General features: G+C 39.1%; 1 protein-coding gene and 1 long non-coding RNA gene across 6 annotated transcripts in view; one reads left to right on the top strand and one right to left on the bottom strand.

Moving 5' to 3' along the window:
• Positions 1-12,804, bottom strand: part of LOC143647199 (uncharacterized) — a 61,239-nt gene extending 48,435 nt beyond the window's left edge. Inside the window, exons 1-2 of the long non-coding RNA XR_013157908.1 lie at positions 12,589-12,804; positions 11,878-12,272 (exon numbers count right to left, since the gene is read on the bottom strand). This is a non-coding gene — a long non-coding RNA (uncharacterized LOC143647199). The remainder of the gene's footprint in view (positions 1-11,877; positions 12,273-12,588) is intronic.
• The window catches only part of ZFR (zinc finger RNA binding protein), a 99,610-nt gene continuing 90,947 nt past the window's right edge, over positions 10,966-19,628 (top strand). For all 5 annotated transcript variants that reach the window (XM_077116919.1, XM_077116920.1, XM_077116916.1 and 2 more), the window contains exons 1-2: positions 10,966-11,093; positions 11,395-11,494. In XM_077116919.1, the coding sequence (XP_076973034.1) occupies positions 11,057-11,093; positions 11,395-11,494 (137 nt within the window). In that variant the 5' untranslated portion in view covers positions 10,966-11,056. The remainder of the gene's footprint in view (positions 11,094-11,394; positions 11,495-19,628) is intronic.

Below are 19,628 nucleotides of genomic sequence, written 5' to 3'. Positions count from 1 at the left end.
CATAAATGCAAAAATTCTCAACAAAATATTAGCAAATCGAATACAACAACACATTAAAAGAATTATACACCACAATCAAGTGGGGTTTATACCAGGAATGCAAGGATGGTTCAACACAAGAAAATCAATTAATGTAATACAGCACATTAACAAATCCAAAGGGAAAAATCACATGATCATCTCGGTTGATGCTGAAAAATCATTTGACACAATTCAGCATCCTTTTCTGATAAAAACACTCCAAGAGACAGGAATCAAAGATAACTACTTCAATATGATAAAGGGAGTATATGAAAAACCAATAGCCACCATCATACTCAATGGAGAGAGACTGAAAGCTTTCCCCTAAGATCAGGTACAAGACAAGGATGCCCACAGTCACCACTATTATTCAACATTGTGCTAGAAGTTCTGGCTACAGCAATCAGGCAAGACAAAGAAATAAAAGGCATCCAAATTGGAAAGGAAGAAGTAAAACTCTTGCTATTTGCAGATGATATGATACTATACTTGGAAGAACCTGAAAAATCTATAGCAAAGTTACTTGAGCTAACAAACAAATTCAGCAAGGTGGCAGGATATAAAATTAATATGCAAAAATCAGTAACATTTATATACACAATGATCTAGGTGAGGAGTGAGTTAAGGAAAAAATCCATTCAAAATAGCAACTAAAAGTATCAAGTACTTAGGAATGATCTTAACTAGGAATGTAAAGGACTTGTACACAGAAAACTACATAACATTGCTAAAAGAAATCAAAGGAGATCTAAATTGGTGGAAAGACATTCCCTGCTCATGGACAAGAAGGCTAAATATAGTTAAGATGTCAATTCTCCCCAAATTGATCTACAGATTCAACACAGTACCAATAAAATTTCCAACAACCTACTCTGAAGATTTGGAAAAGCTAATTACCAAATTCATCTGTAAGGGAATGAGACCCCAATAGCTAAAAGCATCCTAAAAAAGATGAACAAGTGGGAGAATCAACACTCCCTGACTTTAAAACCTATTATAAGCCACAGTCATCAAAACAGCATGGTACTGGCACAAAGACAGAAGAATTGACCAACGGAATTGAATTAAGAGTGCAGAAATTGACCACCAAATTTATGGTCAACTGATATTTGACAAGGCCCCCAAATTCTCTAAACTGGGACAAAATAGTCTTTTCAATAATTGGGCATGGAAGAACTGGGTATCAATAGCCAAAAGAATGAAAGAGGGCCCTTATCTTACACTCTACACAAAAATTAACTCAAAGTGGATCAAACACCTAAATATAAGAACTAGCACCATAAAGCTTCTAGAAGAAAATGTAGGGAAACATCTTCAAGACCTAGTAATAAGAGACAGCTTCCTAAATTTTACACCCAAAGCACAAGCAACAAAAGAAAAAATAGATACATGGGAACTCTTTAAAATCAAATACTTCTGCACTTCAAAAGACTTTGTCTATAAAGCAAAAAAATGTTTATTTGGTACAAAATCTATATTTTGACTAGTGCATTTCCTAATATAACTTATGTAGATAGCTTGATTGAACACCATAAGTATATGGAACCTTAGGTAGGACATGAGATCTTGGTTTTTCCAGAGTGATGCCCCTATGAATCCCAGAGTGATTTGATCAGTGAGTGGAAAAGTATTTGCAAAGTCTCCTTCGGGGAATGGTGAGAACGGGGAAAAATTCAACCTCCCCAAGTTGATTTCTTAATATTCTCACAAGCAGCATGGACAAACAAAGCTATAGGCAGAGCCCCCAGTCTTGGGGTTTGTTCATATGAAACTTAACCCCACAAAGGATAGGTCAAGCCTACTTAAAATTAGACCTAAGAGTCACACCCCCAAGAGAACCTGCTTTGTTGCTCAGCTGTAGTCTCTCTCTCCAGCCAACACAACAAGCAAAATCACCACTCTCCCCCTGTCTATGTGGAACATGACTCCCAAGAGTGTGGACCTTCCTGGCAACATGGGACAGAGATCCTAGAATGAGCTGAGACTCAGCATCAAGGGACTGAGAAAACCTGCTCGACCAAAAGGGGGAAGAGGGAAATGAGACAAAGTGTCAATGGCTGAGAGATTCCAAAGAGTCAAGAGGTTATCCTGGAGGTTATTCTTAGGCATTAAGTAGATATCACCTTGTTATTCAAGATGTATTGGAGAGGCTGGAGGGAACTGCCTGAAAATGTAGAGCTGTGTTCCAGTAGCCATGCTTCTTGATGATGATTGTATAATGATATAGCATTCACGATGTGACTGTGTGATTGTGAAAACTTTGTGTCTGATGCTCCTTTTATCTAACTTGTCAACAGATGAGTAGAACATATGGAATAAAAATAAATAATAGGGGGAACAAATGTGAAAATAAATTTAGTTTGAAATGCTAGTGATCAATGAAAGGGAGAAGTAAGGGGTATGGTATGTATAATTTATTTTTCTTCTGTTTTTGTTTTATTTCTTTTTCTGTTGTCTTTTTCTTTCTTTTTCTGAATTGATGCAAATGTTCTAAGAAATGATCATGATGATGAATATGCAACTATGTGATCGATATTGTGAATTACTGATTATATATGTAGAGCGGAATGATTATATGTTAGGAATGTTTATGTTTAAAAAAAAAGACTGTCTAAAAGTCTAAAAGGTGAAGAGGCAACCAACTCAATGGGAGAACATATTTGGAAATCACTTATCAGACAACGGTTTGATTTCCCATATATACACAGAAATCATACAACTTAACAAGAAAAGAACAAACAACCCAATTATAAAATGGGCTAAAGATATGAAAAGGCATTTTTCTGAACAGCAAATACAGATGGCTCAAAACCACATGAAGAGATGCTCATTTTCATTGACTACGAGGGAAATGCAGATCAAGATTACAATAAGATACCACCTCACACCTATAAGAAAGGCTGCTATTAAACAAACAGGAAACTATAAATGTTGGAGAGGACATAGAGAAACTGAGATACTTAGGCACTGCTGTTAGGAATGTATAATGGTGCAGCCACTATGGAATACTGTTTCGCGGTTCCTTAGGAAACTAAATATCGAGTTGCCCTATGACCCAGTAATAGCAGTACTTGGTATATACCCAGAAGAGCTGAAAGTAATGACAAACAGACATTTGCATGCCAATGTTCATAGCAGCATTATTCAGAATTGCCAAAAGATGGAAACAAACCAAATGCCCATCAACAGATGAGTGGACCAACAAAATGTGGTATATAGATACAATGGACTATTATGCAGCAGTAAGACAAAATGATGTCGTGAATCACATGACAAGATGGATGAACCTTAAGGACATAATGCTGAGTGAAATAAGCCAGATACAAAAGGATAGATACTCTATGATTCTACTTTTATGACCAGCATAAAGGTATAATCAGAGGCTTATAATACAGAATATAGGGGCCATAGACATACATAGAAGCTAGAGATGGGTGAACTGTTAGCTAATGAGGTTGAACTCCAAAGCAAGGGAATAGGTAGGAGTGAAGGTGGTTCTCTAGTTGGTCTATAAGTAATATTACCATAATGAAAATGAACAAGATTGAAAGGGGTTGTATAAACCTATGTGTCCCACCAATTAACACTAGAAATATGAATTATTTCTCACAAGAATTACTTCAAAGATATGACTCTTGTACAAAGAGTGTTTAAGTCCAGGATACAGGGGGAAAACTGCTATTGCATGCTATGAGCTATGTTCAAAAGGAAACCATCAGCACTACAACAGCAACAGCAGAGGTAAATAATGGGGGGAGGGACAAGAGTTAAGAGGAGGTTTAGATTTCCTATTTGGTGAGGGTGTGTTTATTGGTTTTCTTTCTCTTGGAAACAATGAAATTATATAAAATTGAGGATGTTGATGGACTGTGGACTTTGGGCCCTCTACATGATGCCCCATGAATGTAGGTGGCTGAAGGATGCACTGACATAGAAGTAGAGTGGCGAATGATGGTGTATACTTATGAACAAAGGTTGTGCTGCTACAAAAACGAACAAAGTTGTAAGGAACGCAACAGTGTGAATGAACATGTTGACATCTTGTGAGACAAAATAAGCCAGAGACAAAAGAACAATAATGGTATGGTCACCTTTAGAAAATGCTTAAAAGAAAACCAGGCCTTAGATTGTAAGCTTTTAGAGCAGACACACTAGGTCCAGAGCGGTGAATATTATTTCTGGATTTTGAGAGAATGTTTTACATATATAACCTGATATTGAGAGACAAGAATGAAGCCAAACAGGTTGGGGTTAAAGTATATTCAGAACATAGGTGTATGGAAGACAGTGTCTATATTTTAGAACCACACATGCTCTTTGAGAACAATGGAAGAAAGGCTTATTTGGTCTGGAACTGAAATTTTCTGTAGTGCATCATCTAATTCAATCTATCTATATAGCTCATTTGAACAACTGAAAAAAGAAAGAGGTCTTTCAATTCTGTACAGATTATTGTAGTGCCTGGATATATCCTAGAGTATATTAAGCAGATAATCAAAAAATATTGGCAAAGTTTCCTGAGGGATGGGAGAAAGAATATGGAACTATTAAACCTTACTATCAGAGAATCTCCTGATACTGTATCAAACTATAGGGACACCCAAATCAATAGGCCATGCCCTCAATCATGAGGCTTACCTTTGTGAAGCTTATGTAGGTAGAAGAGAAGCTTAGACTACCTATAGGCATGCCTAAGATTTACTTCTGAAGGACCTCTGTTGTTGCTCAGATGTAGTTTCAGTTTCTCTAGGCCCAACTCTGCTAGTGAAACCATTGCCCTCCCCACTACGTGGAACATGACATCCAGGGGTGAAAGTCTCTCTGGCGACATGGGAGATGACTGGCACCGTGGTATCAACAATTCCACACTGACCAAAAGAGGGGAAAAACTGTAATTAATAAGGTATCAGTGGCAGAGAGAGTTCAAATAGAGTTGAGCGGCTACTCTGGAGGTTGCTCTTATGCAAGCTTCAGGTAGACCTTGCTACCTATCATAACCTGCCAACTCCCAATCAGGACTATTCCAGCCAATCCTAAAGAACACGTAGAGCAATATAAAAGATTCCAAAAGGGTTCCAGGCACTAGAGTAACTTTCCAGAAACCCTACAACCTCCAGATGTGTCCCTGGTCCAGATAAGTCCTGAAACCTAGCCCAGCCTCTCTAGAACATCAGATAGTTCCATCTCCCTACTCCATATTAGTGACAGACCCTTCCAATAGCAAAAATTTAGAATTGCCATAGCCCAAACACCCCTAAAGAGAGGGATGGAAAGTTCAAACGTGATGGTGGAGTTAGAGAAGATAGAATTTAACAAATGAATATGAATGCTGAATCACTAACTTGATACCTCTTTTAGTCTCCAGTGATTTAGAGCAGCTAGAAGTAAAAACCTAAAATTGTGAAATTGTAACCCATGTCAAAGTCTGAAATATGTTCGACAACTAATTGTGGTGCTGTGCTTTGAAATTTATGGGTTTTTTGTGCATATGTTATTTTTCACAAAAAAATGAAGGAAAAATAGTTGATTGTGATGATAAAAAATATTTAAGCCCTCTAGCCTCCTATATTCTGGAGCAGCTAGAAGGAAAACTATGAGAGGATCGTACAGTAGCCCACAACATACTCTGGAATCTGTACTGTAACTACTTGTTGAAGAGTGCTTTGAAAACTATTGATTTTTTATTTCTTTGCTTTGTATATACGTTATACTATATAATAAAAAGAAATGGTGATATAAAAAAGAAAAAGAAAGAAAGCATGCTATCTCCACTGATTACCCCACTGTGTGACCTTGGGCCATGGTTCCCAGCTTGTTTCTTAATTTTTTCAGAGTCCCTTATTTTTCCATCCATTGATCCATTGATACACCATCCACCAGTCATTGGTCAAAGACCAAAGAAAAAACCTCAACTGGATTCAGAAGAATATTCCTCCACCACCGCACATCTAAACCACACAATTATCCCTTCAACTTTGCACCATGCTACAATTCTTCTTACTGAACATATCATCCTATGGTAGCTGTGGTTTAACCCCTATCCTTTTTTACACTGCTGACAGAATAATTCCATAGCCCTGGTTGTAGGATGTTAACTGTAAGAACTACAGGTCCCACCTACTGAACCTCCAAAGAACAGCAGAGTGTTTTTTGACAGAGCAGGTGCCCAGAGAAGACTGTCTGACTTTCTTCCCAACAACCTCATTCTATGTTCTTGCTGAAATCTTGAAGACTGCTTTCTAGCCCTGTTCAATGCCACAGATATTATTAACCTCTTTGCAGTTTTCAATGACTCCATTTATGCCAATTAACTCCACTCTCCATTCTTCTTGGCCTGGATTCTATCTTCCATCCTCCATCCTTAACCAGCCCTGCCAATCAAGATGGGGAGCCAGAGTCCCCAGTGGAAGGGGTTTTAGATTCCTCCCAGCACTGTGGTCAGTGGTCCTCTCTAGAGTAGTGCCAACGGAGTGGCCCAGACAGGTCTTGGGAATCAGCCTCCAATTTTCCAGAAAGCACTGGGACCTCTCCCCCTGCAAACCTCAGATATGTATCTGTTAAGGGAGGAAGGTAGACTGTCAAACCCTCTGATCATGGATCCACTAGTCCATACAGGTGAGACATAGCAGATGCTCCACTGCTGCTCATTGCAATTACCCTGGTTCCATCCTGCTCCTGTTCTAAATTTATTTGTTTGCTCCAACTCATGGATGTTCACCCTCCTGCCACACTGAACTTGATCTACATCCTTACCTATCAGCACTCCTGCAAGGATAGTTCAGACCCACCCTATTGCTTCTTCTTTTTCAACTGCTCCAAGTAGACAAGCCAAGCGGGCTCGTGTGGCCGAATTCCTGACTTACAGCCACCTCCTCAAGTTCTGCTCCCATGGGAAGGGAAGAATTTAAAAGGACTTGATTTCTGGCCTTTTACTGCCACATCCCACCAGCTGGAGTGGGTCCTTCCAATAAGAAGGACTTCCTGAACAAAGCCTGAGCTTTCTGTTTGAATTATAAACACCATCCTACCTCACTCGGTCCTTCTGAGCCACTTGGACAGCTTGGTCAGCTTCCCTTGCATGGTCTTGTCTTCCATGTGGCCATTCCATTCCACCACCTACCCGTGTAGGTGAGGTCCAAGAATGGACCTATCCAAGTCACAGCCAGAGCTGGAACCTCATTTTCCTTCCTATATTTATTAGCCCCAAAGGAGATAACTGCAATTATATGCCATAGGAGTGGATCATGGGCTCCAAATGAGCTTACAGGCCCCCTGGCCCCTCCTCTGAAGTCCCAGGCAAATGATGAAGCAGCAGGCTTTTGTCCCTGAACTCTCCTTCTGTGCCTTCCTAAGATCCTCCAGGTTGTACCCCACTCTCCAGGCACCTCCCATTTTATGCCCCAGTGGGCTTGGTCTCCCTCTTCCCCTATAAAAAAATTCCCATTCTTTGGCTCATTTTGAATAATAAGTATGACCGCAGATATTCATGTAGTGCTTGCAATGAGCTTTACATCTATCAAGTCATTGAGCCCTACTAACAACCTCTGATGTAGATACTACTTCTGTAGTCTATTTACAGAGGAGAAAACAGTGAGACACAGAGAGGTTGTGGCTGAGATCCCACAGTGACAGTGTCGGAATTTGAAGCCAGGTGTGTCCAGCTTCAGAGTCCATGTTGTATTCCTCCCAGTATAGTGTGGTATATAGGCTATCCTTCCTGACTAATACAATCCTATTTTAACAAAGCCTTTCAGTAGACAAGGCCTTGACTCAAAGGTGTGACTAAAGGTGACTATATTTCTACTGGTTTATGGGCAGGCCTTCTCAGGCTAGCTCCACCTTGTGGCTAACAGATTAACAAATCTGTTATTACTGGAACTTTGTTAATTGACACTTACATTTGCCTTCAGTATGTTAATTGAGGTTCATAATGATGACTTTGAGGTTCATCAATGACTGCAGGTTCCTGAACTGCCTTCTAAATCATCAAAGGTTATACTGTGTGCAGCCTGGTTCATTTATTCATTAAGTATTTATCGGCTGCCTACCACCAGGCCCTAGTATTGGCATGCTCTCCTCATGAAGCTTATAGTTTCCTGGGGAAAATACATATTATGAAATAATCACACAGAAAGGGTAAGATTGCCACTGTGACAACAGCAACTAAGGAGAGATGTCTGGGATGCTGAGTGCATAAAAAGGGAATCTGAATGATGGATTGAGGAGATGAGGGAAGGCTACAGAGGGGATGACTGAGTGGAGATATTGAAGCGTGAGTGTTAACCAGATGAAAGTGAGGAAGGAAGAGCATTCTAGGCAGGAGAATGCATAAAGCCCTCTTTATACCTGGGGATAGGAGGGAGCGTGGCAAATAGAAGGCCAAGGTAGCTGGAATGGAGGCAATAAGGAAGAAGATGCTGAAAAGGCAGGTAGGAGCCAGGTGGCTTGGAAAAGTTTTGTTTTATTCTAAGACAGGCGGGAAGCACAGAAGGGTTTAATTAGATTTATGTTTTTGAACCCATCACTCTGGCTGAAGTGTGAAGGACCACCAAAGTGCAATTTTTTTCGTATTCTAATGTTAATCCCCTATGAATAAGAACGATAACACTTAGCACAACTGGTTGCCTCCAGTCACATCTTTCATTTCTGTTGCTGGTCCCAAGGATAACATTTGGCTGTGCTTCCTTGACGCCATGCTCTGGGACATAAACGCCTCTAGGGCAGAACCACTTATTTTTATTTTAGATGAGTGATCTGCACATGTGTTCACTTACTAAAAGGTAGAATTGAAAAAAAGAGTCACAATCAACCAGTCTAATACTTTTTACATAAATATCCTGTGCTGGGTGTTGTCTTACCTAAATGCTATCTCATTTAAATCCTGCTACCGTCTTGTGAGGGAGATATTATTGCTATTCCTCTCTTACCAATTCAGAAAGGTTGAATAACATGCCCAGTCATTCAGCAACTGCATGCCCAGGAAAAGAACTCATGTCTTCTTGATTCTAAGTCCCCTCCAAAACTCCTTCCTTAATTAAGCTCAAAGTTCAGGGGTAAGTTGAGGCCCTTCCTACAGGCTGAAGAGAGTGCTGATGTAAACAATTCTCACTAAAGCCACTCCCACTCTGACCTCTAAGAATAGTCACTAAAGAGAAGAGGCATGCCTCTCTCTTTTTAGTTACCTACTTGCTCACTGGGGTGTGTCAGTGGCCCTTTCCCATGCTTGAAAGGCCTGCTAAGCAACCAAGCCCCAAAACTAGCCTCAACAGACTCTTTTTAGGCAGGTGATTCCAGTTTTATTCAAATAGTAGTCATAAATAGCAGGTTCATCAAAGCAGTTACAGTCAGTGCCCTGTAGGCTTTGATCTTAATGAAGATCAAGACAAATTACCTTGAAAATGCTGTTCTAATATCCTATGTGTAGGAGGCATTTTTTCTTAGCCACACATTTGGAGTATAAATGACCTTTGCCTGGGGGAAACATCAGTATTCTCAAAAACAGTGACACTGACTTTTCTTCAAAGTTCTACCATTTTTTCTTTTTGAAATGAATAGGGAATAAATCAGACATATCCTCAGAACACATACTGTTGTAGGAGTTAAAGGGGAGCAGGGATGGCACTAGAGAATCAAGGCATTAGAAGATGCAACATAGCCCTAAATTGCATGGGTGAGTTCTGATTGGCCCTCACATTTCTTTTTAATGCTCATATCCAACACTGAACTAGACTGGGGAGTTTCTGAAGGGTGGACACAGAGGAGGTGAGGAAGAGGTGAAATGGCACACATGCACTGATGGATGGCAGGAAAGATGTAGTAAAGTAGGAAAGAATAGTCAATCAGAAGAGGGACTGTAAGAGGAAAGAGAATGGTTGGACATGAACTAGGAAAGTAAGGGAAAAACAGTAAGAAACTGGGAGCAAGGAAGAAATGCATGGGACAGTGTCTGTCCTTACCATACAAAGTGCAGCACCCAAGGATCTTCTGACCTCTCTCTCTCTCTCTCTCTCACTTAGCTCTAGCTTGACTGGCTCCTTGTTGCTTTTGAATACTACTGCTGTAGGACCCTTCCTTTTTCTGTTCTCCCCTCAGGTATACAACAGAGCTTGTTTTCACACTTTCCCCCAAACTGTCCCTAAGTGGCTGTCCTAACCATCAACCTACTTAAAATATTAGCTCCCTCCACTCTTCATCTCCTTTACCCACTTTATTCTTTTTTTACAGTTTCAATCACCATCCAACAAATTTTCCATTTATTACGTTGTTGTCTGATCCCCACCGCCAGTATAAAGTAAGCTCCGTGAGAACAAGAGCATTGCTTTGCTTACTGCTGGCTGTATCTTCAATACCTAGAATAGTGCCTGACATCTTGCCAGGGCCTCGATATAAGTTGAATGACTCAAGGAGTGTGTTGGGGTCGAGGAGGCGTATGGGAAGTGTGTTTAGGCTGTATGTTCCGTCCAGCAGAATGGCAAAGACTTTCCACTCTTCTAAGGATTGTGAAACTTCTGTTTTTCCTCCCTTCCTCTCCTTTCCCACTTCTAGGGGCTCGGGACAAGCAGGAATACGGGAAATGAGGAAGAATCTTAAATAGTCCTTAGCAAATTCTGAGGAAAAGTGAACAGGCGAGAAGGACTAAATGGAACAGAACAAATGTAAACGCTAACGTGAAAGAAAAAGAAAAGACTAAGACGTCACTCTATTTGGTCACCTGCCCCGATTCTCCCACGGTCGGGCCAGAGGCTCCTTGCATGGACCTCCCTGACCTGGGCTGCGGCTTCGGGATTACTGCCACTTTGAAGCAGGTAGGGCCTGCCATCCTCCGATCCCCGGGCGTCCCCCGCGCCAGCTACCGCCGAGGCCCCTACACGCGCTTGCAAAGGCGCGGGGGACTACAGCTCCCAGGATGCCGAGCGCGCAGGGCGCCTGCGCAGTGTGGCCGGAGGCGGCGGTCTGTTCTCCGCTGAGGAGGAGTGGGGCAGAGGAGGGAGGCAGCGGGTGAGAGTTCAGAGTTCAGCAGCAGCAGCCCGAGCCCATGATTCCCATATGCCCTGTAGTTTCTTTCACCTATGGTGAGTATAATGTGCCCGCCGTGGCCTCTACCTGGCCCCTTCCCCCGTCGGGGGCAGCGGGAGGCGCGGGGGTTGGAGCTGGCTCCAGGGAGGAGGCGGCGGCCGCCACCGGGGCGTGCGAGTGAGTGAGGGAGTGCGAGGCGGGAGGGGGGAGGCGGCGCGGCCGCGGCCCCGGTGAGGGCTCCTTCTTACGGCGCCTCTCTTTCTCTCTCTCCCCCAACCCCCCTTCCCTCTGTCGGCGTCTCTGCCCCTCCGCGTTCCTCCTCCCGCCATGGGACCCGACTCTCCGTGCCCGCTGCAGTGCCCAGCCGGCTGGGGGAAGATGCCAAAATGGCGACCGGCAACTACTTTGGATTCACCCACAGCGGGGCGGCGGCGGCGGCGGCTGCGGCGCAGTATAGGTAACGGCTCTTTGCTCTCTCTTTTCTCCCCCTGCCCGCCCCTCCGCCCCATCCAGCCGACACGAAGACCCCGCGCCAGCCCCCACCTGGCGGCCCAGACCCCGGCCGGTGGCACCCCCGGTCCGGCCCTGCGGCCCCTCCCGCGCCGCCCGCGGCCAGGAGCGGACCCCTTGGGGGCGGGGGGTTAGAGAGAGACCGCCGAGGTTTAGGGACGTGGAGGAGGGCCGTGGGGGCCTTCGGCGGCCGCCGAGCTAAAATGGCCTCCCGCGGCCTTGGAACCGAGCTGCCACCGCAGCCCGGCAAACTGAGAGGAGAGAACCGAGGCCGAGGCCTTTTCTCTCCCTTCGTTCCCCGCTTCCATCCGTGCAGCCCCCACAACTTACCTTCCCCTCACTTCGGGTTAGAGAGGGTGGACGAAGGGACCTCGGGAAGAGTGTAGAGGCTCACTGCCCCCCGGCCCTTTCCGCGACGCCTGTCGTTCAGCCGGTGCTCCTGGCCCCCGACCCCAGCATGAAAGGTTTTCTCGGGCATCTTCTCCACTATCCTGTGGCTTTTGGCCCTCCACCGCAAGTCCTGCAAACAAACTGCGGGTGTCATTGCATTCGAAGGGTTTTTCCAAGTTTAGATGTAAACATCAACCACCTGTGAATTGTGTAGTTGTTAGACTGGAAAAGATGTGCGAAGTTCCCAGTGCTTATAATTGAATGCACAGCCTTGTTTTAACTGTTGAGTTTAGACTTCAGGTAGGCCTGTAATTCCCCTTGGTGGTCTTTCCTCTCTGGGGAAAAGAAAATCAAAGTTAGATTGTACTGAGTCATTGTAATGCACTGTATATGAAATATCTACCTTAAGGTTCTTATTTCTGAAATGTCTGTGGTTCATTATACATCTTATCAAAGGCAAAATAAAAAAAAACATGGTTAGTTGCTCTTGATGCCCAGGAAGTCTCTTTAGTTTTAGGCCATAAGCGTAATGGACTTCTATATACAAGCTTTTATTGTAGATCGTTATTATAATAGTATCTATATGTATTTGGCATATTAGTCAAATTGATTTATTTGGTTAAACCCAGATAATTTTCTTATCTCATTTACTTCAGAAGGCAGATTGTGTAATGAAAAGGGCCTCCATCGTGGGGAGCCAAACGACTTGGGTTTCAGTCTCTTTTGCTATTGATTTTATGACGTTGGAGACATATTTGGGCTTTCATTTTTTCTTCATCTGTAAAATAAGATATTGGGTTAAATTTCTTAGCACTAAAACTTGTAATTCTGAGAAACAAAGTTGCTGTAATTCATTAGCATCATGGAATGCTAAGATGTCATTGATTGTAAGGGTTACCATTGTTTTACGTACAATAAAAGAAAAAGAATTCCTGCTAATTAAAATATGACCTCACTGATTTTTTTTGTTTTTACACTTTTAATGTAAAAATGGATGTTTTATTGATGAGATTGGGTTTTACTCTTTGTCCACGTGGCATTTTATAGGTCTCTTACATTGAAGCTTGTATTCCAGAGAAAGCTCAGAGAAGTTATTACAGCACATTTCAGGCCTTTTTCAAATATTGGAAAATCCTTTGCTTTCAAGTTGTGATAATTAAACACCAGAAGTTTTTATTTACTTTGATAAAACCATTGAGGGTTAATAATTTTCATGAAGAGAGAGAGAAAAAATCAAGGCATTTTCTTTATCTGGGAAGCAAATAAAGCAGTAGCATTAGTATTGCCACAAAGTACTGTGTGTTCTGCAAAAGACTGTATTTAACCATTATGATTCTTTCATGTTTTTACAGCAAGTATTTCTCTTCTTCTCAATTATGTGTTTAGTGACCAATTTGTTGGATTTTAACTGTTTATGGAAAAAGTGGCAGGTTTTTTTTTGTGGCAGTTTTGAGATTATTTTTCTAAATGATGGACCTGTGGATAGAAATAAGGGGAGGAAATACCAACTAAAAGATATATGTATTTTTGTTAATATTTCCGTGGATGTATTTTATCTCAATTTAGGAAACTTACAGAATTTATATAGCATTGAATTTCAAAAAGTTTCAGTTAACTGTAACATTATTAATTAATTGAGATGTATGTCTCTAACGAGAGAAATCTAGATTTTTTGGCATCTATGCATATATCACCAAAACTAATTGTTGAGAAACTCTGTTCTCTGTGTGAGTATAATAAGTGAAATAATTTGCATTAAATGGCAGAAAGTCAGGCTCAATAATGCCAATGCTGCGGTGCAAAGAGAATGAACAAATAGTATTAATAATAAAAGCATATGCAAAAAATGCATTTATGCTGCTAATTTTTCTTCCTGGCTGAAAGTAGTTGATAATGCAACTTAGAAGTAGAAGACCAGGGCTTACTTTGCTTTTTTTTTAATTTGAAGAATCTCAAACTCAGGGAAATCTTAACCATTTACATGTGGATGTGTATGTGTTGCTTCATCTGTCATTGAGTACAGAGTCCGTAACTGAAAGTAAACATCCTAAGGTCTAAATTCAATTCTATTCTTAGTTTTCTTTGTTACAACTGCATAAGGTATATGACAGTTCATTTTAGATACAACCGTAAATTAAATATTTAGGATTCATAATGGTATAAAAAGATTGTTTCTATCTAACAAAGCTCTGCTATTAACAATTTTTATTATAAAGAAGTTCTCATATATCATCATGTATTTTAAACATGTTAAAAATTTTAAACTGCCAAATGCCAAAAATTTGATCAACTACTGAATGCTTTCTTCTTGCTTTGTATTTTTTTTAAGGTAAATAAATAGGCCTACTATGCTGTGTGCCACTTTTGCAAATGTAATCTTTTTGTTTTCTTACCTTCCATGTGCTTTTTTCCTCATGGAATTGAAGGTATCAAAATGTTGGCAGTTTTATCAGTGGTAGAATGCTTGCCTTTCATGCGGGAGACCTGGGTTTGATTCCTGTACCAGGCACCTCCTGCACCAAAAAAATAATGTTGGCAGTTTTAAAAATTAATTTGTTTGTGTTTATATGTATATGTTTCTGATAGAATATTAATTTGGGGGTGCATGGCATGAAGCCGATCTCAGGTATGGTGAAAATATAAGAATGACTTCATGACAGAAAGGAAACTTGGTTGGGTAGCCAATCTACATCAGGACATAGTGCCTTTTTTGTTTTTTTGAGAAGATAAATTTTTAGATGGATAAATCTAATTTTATTTTCTAATAAATCTTGGGAAAAGAATTATGTTAACAGCTATAAGAACTTTAGGTTAGCAAAATTAATGTGAGAAAAAGATAATTCTCGATGGAAAAATAACCTTTCTAATTAGTAGCTTCATAGTATCAAAAGTCATTTTTTTTCCACTTCATTGAGTTACACGGAAGTTTCTTTAGGAGTTCTTCAGGGTTTGAAGATTAAGGCATATTCAGAAAATATAGTAATGCCATTATATTCCACAACTGTTAGGTTCTAACGGTTTGGGGGAGTTTTAAATAGCCATTTTCCCTTTACTTATTCTTTAGGAAAACCTTGGACACATGAATTCGTTGTCATTTCCCAACATAGTCAAGATACTTGTGCATTACCTAGTTTATGAATTTCATAAAATTTAGCTTGTCCTTAATTAAACTAGATTTCTTTGTCCTATATACAACTCTTGATGTGTCATTACTGTACAGTAGTGTCATTACAATACAGTAATGTATACCTTCAATAAAACTGGCTGTTTAATTCATTTGGCAAAGTTTTTTTACCATTTCATATCTAATGAATTAAAAGATTTTAGCGTAATGATTGCATGTACAAAATAACTACTTCAACCACATATTAGAGCCTTAACAAATTTTGTTAAATGATGAATGTTTAAATGGATTTTGAACCATAGTCTGGATATGAGTTTAAGTTAAGCAGCTTATAATCAAAGTAGGGTATATCATGTAATGATTCTTGAGATCTCTTTGGGATAATATCTCTTCACATCACTAAAATAATTTGGACAGGCTAACAGTTAACTTAGATGGGTTAATTGACCAATAAATTGTGTGTTTTTTTCTTTCTCATTTTTTTACTTTTTGTTTCAGCGCAGTGTTAAGAATATTGTGTCTTAAAAGAAAGAATAAAAGTAACACTAGTAAGGTGGAAAAGGCCTAATCACTAAGTGTGAAGGAAAAAACCAGGTAAACAGGTTTTTGAAACCATGGTGATGGAAATTTACTGGCTGTACAAAAGAAAAAAAAGTTACTGCAACTGCTAATTATATTAGCACTTGTATTGTTGAATCGGAAATCAGATTCCTTAGGATGCATATTGCACAAATGAGTTTGAAATAGTGAAATTTTTCTTTCCAAAAGAATTCTTGTTACATTGATACTTCCTCTGTATGTTAGTTTTTAAGAGTATAGGTAGCCTTAAAAGCAAGGTGAACCAAAATATTCCCATATAGAATAATTAAGGTATGTGCCTGGCTATGCTTCTGTAAACTGCCTTATAGTATACTCTAATATGGTATACTAAATATATTATAACAAAAAGAAAATGAATTTGGAGCTAAACAGGCTTGGCTTTTGAATCCCAACTCCATCCCTTCAGTCACTTAACCTCTGTGATGATTAAATATAAAACTTCCTACTCTAGAGCCCAGTTTTCAGTAGGCTTTCTACTAAATGCTACTTTAAAGTAGAGGCTTGAATAATAATTCTGTAAGGATTTTAAAAGAACCCCTTAGCTGATGTTTGTCATATACGGAGCCTCACAGACTCTGCATAAAATTATGTTTTAAAAGTAGCATCAGTTGGTAGTCTCATATTCTATTTCAGTTTCATAGAGAAGGAAGGAAATTTTTTGTTATTTGCAGGCAACATTCTTAGAATCTATAAACAAAACATGGTATAGAAATAAGACTTCAGCAGATTTTCTGGATCTGTGATCAGGCAAAAATAGGTAGCACTCTTATTTCAGTAATAGTGAGTTAGATTATTAAATTTTGATTTAATAAATTGAAATAAATTTATATAGCCACGAACCTACTACTAGGAATAAAACTAACATGATACGTGAAAACTTTATGGAGAAAATATAATAAGACATAAAGGTCATAAAAGAAGAAAAAAAGATAAGTCTGTGTTCGTGGGGTGAAAAATCAATGCCATCAAGTTATCAGTTCTCTTCTAACTAATCAATATATTTATGTCATTCCAGTAAAAAACCTCAACAGGATTTTTGGGGTAACTTGATAAAGGGATTGTAATGTTTATAGTGAATAGAGTGTTTGTCCAAACAGAAGTCATGACTGTCTTGTAAAAAGTGATAAGGACTTACATTATTGGATATCAAAACATTATTAATAGAAAAATGTGTTGTTGGTACAGGATGGACAGAGTGATCACTGGATTAGAATAGAGATCCAAAAGGTAGACTTGTGCTTATGGAAAGTTGAATTAAAGATATTTGTCAAAAACCAAAACAAAAATGGCAGATCAGCCAAATTTTTACTCGAACTAGGCCATCAGGTTAAACAGAAGTTAACCCTTAGACTTATTACAAATGTAATAACTGACAAAGTATATTAAAGGTGAGAAGTGCACCTACTGTACTTGTCCATAAATTGTTGTTGGCACTACTCTATCAGGATGCAGTATTAAGGTCATGTACTTAGTATGACATTTTGTGGTGTTTCATGATGGTTTTGTACACTGCAGCTCTTAATTTATACTTACAGAAACTGTATGAAATAAACAGCATTGTGTGGGGGTGCAAGTTCAGAATTCTCACCTGCTGTGTGGGAGACCTGGGTTCGATTCCCAGTCCATGCACTTCCCCCAAAAAACAAACAAAACAAAAATTCAACAATTGGTGCTACAGTAACAGGATACTCACATGGAAAAATAATGAAATGTTACCCTGCCATACACATACAAAAAAAAGCATTGGGCATTTTAAATATATATATATATATATATATTGTAATCCATATACTAAAGTGTATTTGAGAAAGTAATTCACTTGTTTAATATTTGATGAGCATCTGCATAATAGATTACTCTGCTCTTAAGGAGGGCACTTCAGGGGAATGAGCTGGGCGTGTGTACTTATCTACACATAACTATGCAATGGTAACGGTCATAACAGTTTTAATGAAAACTAAAATGGAGATCTGGAAGATTCTGACTGGAGCTCAAGGTATACTTTATGGCCTTTCACTCTGAAAATAGAGGGAAGATAATTTAGAGGAAATGTGTTAAGCGAAGTTATTAATGTGTGAATTGTGTGATATGATTGTGACTGGGTAAGCTTTGAAGATAGACTACCTCAGTTGATCCCTGGTTGAATCTACTACATGTCATGTGACTTTGGACAGTCTTATAATATGGCAGTTTCTTCAGCTGTAAACTGGAGATATAAATCCTTCCCTCACAGGATTGAGATTTCTAAAACATTCCTAATTCAAGTATAATATATGTAAAGAAAATGGTATACACAGTAAGGTTGTAGCTTGATGAATTGTTGTAAACTGAGCATACCTGTGTAACTAGCACCTACATAAATAAAACCAAAACATTATCAGCATTGTGTTGATTTGAGGATTCCCTGAGAAAATATAGTATAAAAAACAAAAGATGATAAACTATTATATGGAGATACAAAAAGACTAGCATGAAATTTTGCTTTTAAAAAATGTGGTTCATTTTAGTGTTCACATAAGTAAATACTTGAGAGTTCTAGAGGTCACTTGGGCTTAGGGGACTGGGAAGCAGTATGGTTGAAGATCAGTCAAATGGAAATAAAATTTTAAATTCATCTTTTATTTCAGGGAAAAGATGCATAAATATATTAATATGGTAGTATCAAATGAGTAAAGGAAATAGATTTCAAGAAATATGAACACTTTGGTAGGCAAAACAATAATGAAAGCCCCATAAACAAGCATTTGGAGAAGCAAAGAATTAAAGAATGATGTAATTTGTGAAGATGATTATAGCTTCTCTTGCTCCCTCATGCCTGCTCATCCCCCATTCTTTACTATAAGCAAAAAGGTCTTAATACTCTCCTACTTAGAATCCTTCATTGGCTAGGCATTGTTTTCAGAATATCTGATAATCCTAACAATATTCAGGGGGCTTTATGATTTTACTCTAAAGGATATAATCCCTTATCCCCATTTACAGAATACAAAAACTTATTAAGTTTGTAAAAAGAAAAAGAAAGAGATCTTAATAGTAAAAACTGACCAGAAGTAACAGGAGGCTATTTTAGTTCTCTTTTCAGTCTTTGTGTGAGTATTCATATCTTTCCCTGAACAAATGTTAATATATTTTGGTATTGAAGTCTTTGATTTTCTTGAGTAAAAAAGTTATAGAGCATTTTGGCTTAATTAATTCATCGGCATTTATTGTATCCAATGGTTGTGGATTTCTTTATTGAGCAGTTCTGTTCACAAATAGTTACATAATATTTCATGACTTAGAAGTTTTCCAATAAGGGGAATTGCTTATTTTAACAAATAGAATAAAATCTGTCCTATCTTACAATTGCCGTATGGAACCACTGTATCCTTTTATAAGTGCAAGGTGCATTATAAGATCTTAGTGATCTTATATTTCCTGTATCTTGAAACATTTTACTATTTCCTCTTACCAGCTTTTCCCAACTGTGCTTAAAAAAAAATTCGATAACAAGCAAACTGAAAAATGTTGAAATCACCTAGAAGGGTGATGCAATAATGAAATAACTGGAGAATGATGCAGTAGTGGCTCTTTTACTTACCTCATTGTCCATAACAATGCAACTGCTTTTAAGGACATGATAAAGAACGCTAGACACACTAATTTTGTAGTTGGCCTTTAGTTTTCCGTTTACATATATATTTTCCTGAGTTCTTGAAATTCAAAATTGTTCATTCTCTGCCCTTACTGGTGAAGAGAAGAATGACACAAGAAGACAGTTTTACAATTATTAGATAAATCAGAAGATGAATGTAAAAAGCAGCACTACTCTAGGCTAATGGTGATGGTTGAAGTTGATTGTATGAGTAAAATCTTAGACTGAGTCTTCAGAAAACAATGTCCTAGACGAATTTTCCCAAATTCAAGAATTAATGAATGAAAAATATATTTCTAAGGATAAAGAGTAAACATGTTGTTCTCATCCAGC

This window comes from Tamandua tetradactyla, chromosome 9, assembly GCF_023851605.1.
Source record: "Tamandua tetradactyla isolate mTamTet1 chromosome 9, mTamTet1.pri, whole genome shotgun sequence".
Taxonomy (NCBI): domain Eukaryota; kingdom Metazoa; phylum Chordata; class Mammalia; order Pilosa; family Myrmecophagidae; genus Tamandua; species Tamandua tetradactyla.
The sequence above is the reverse complement of the archived record's forward strand: the minus strand, read 5'-3'. Positions and strand labels throughout refer to the sequence as shown.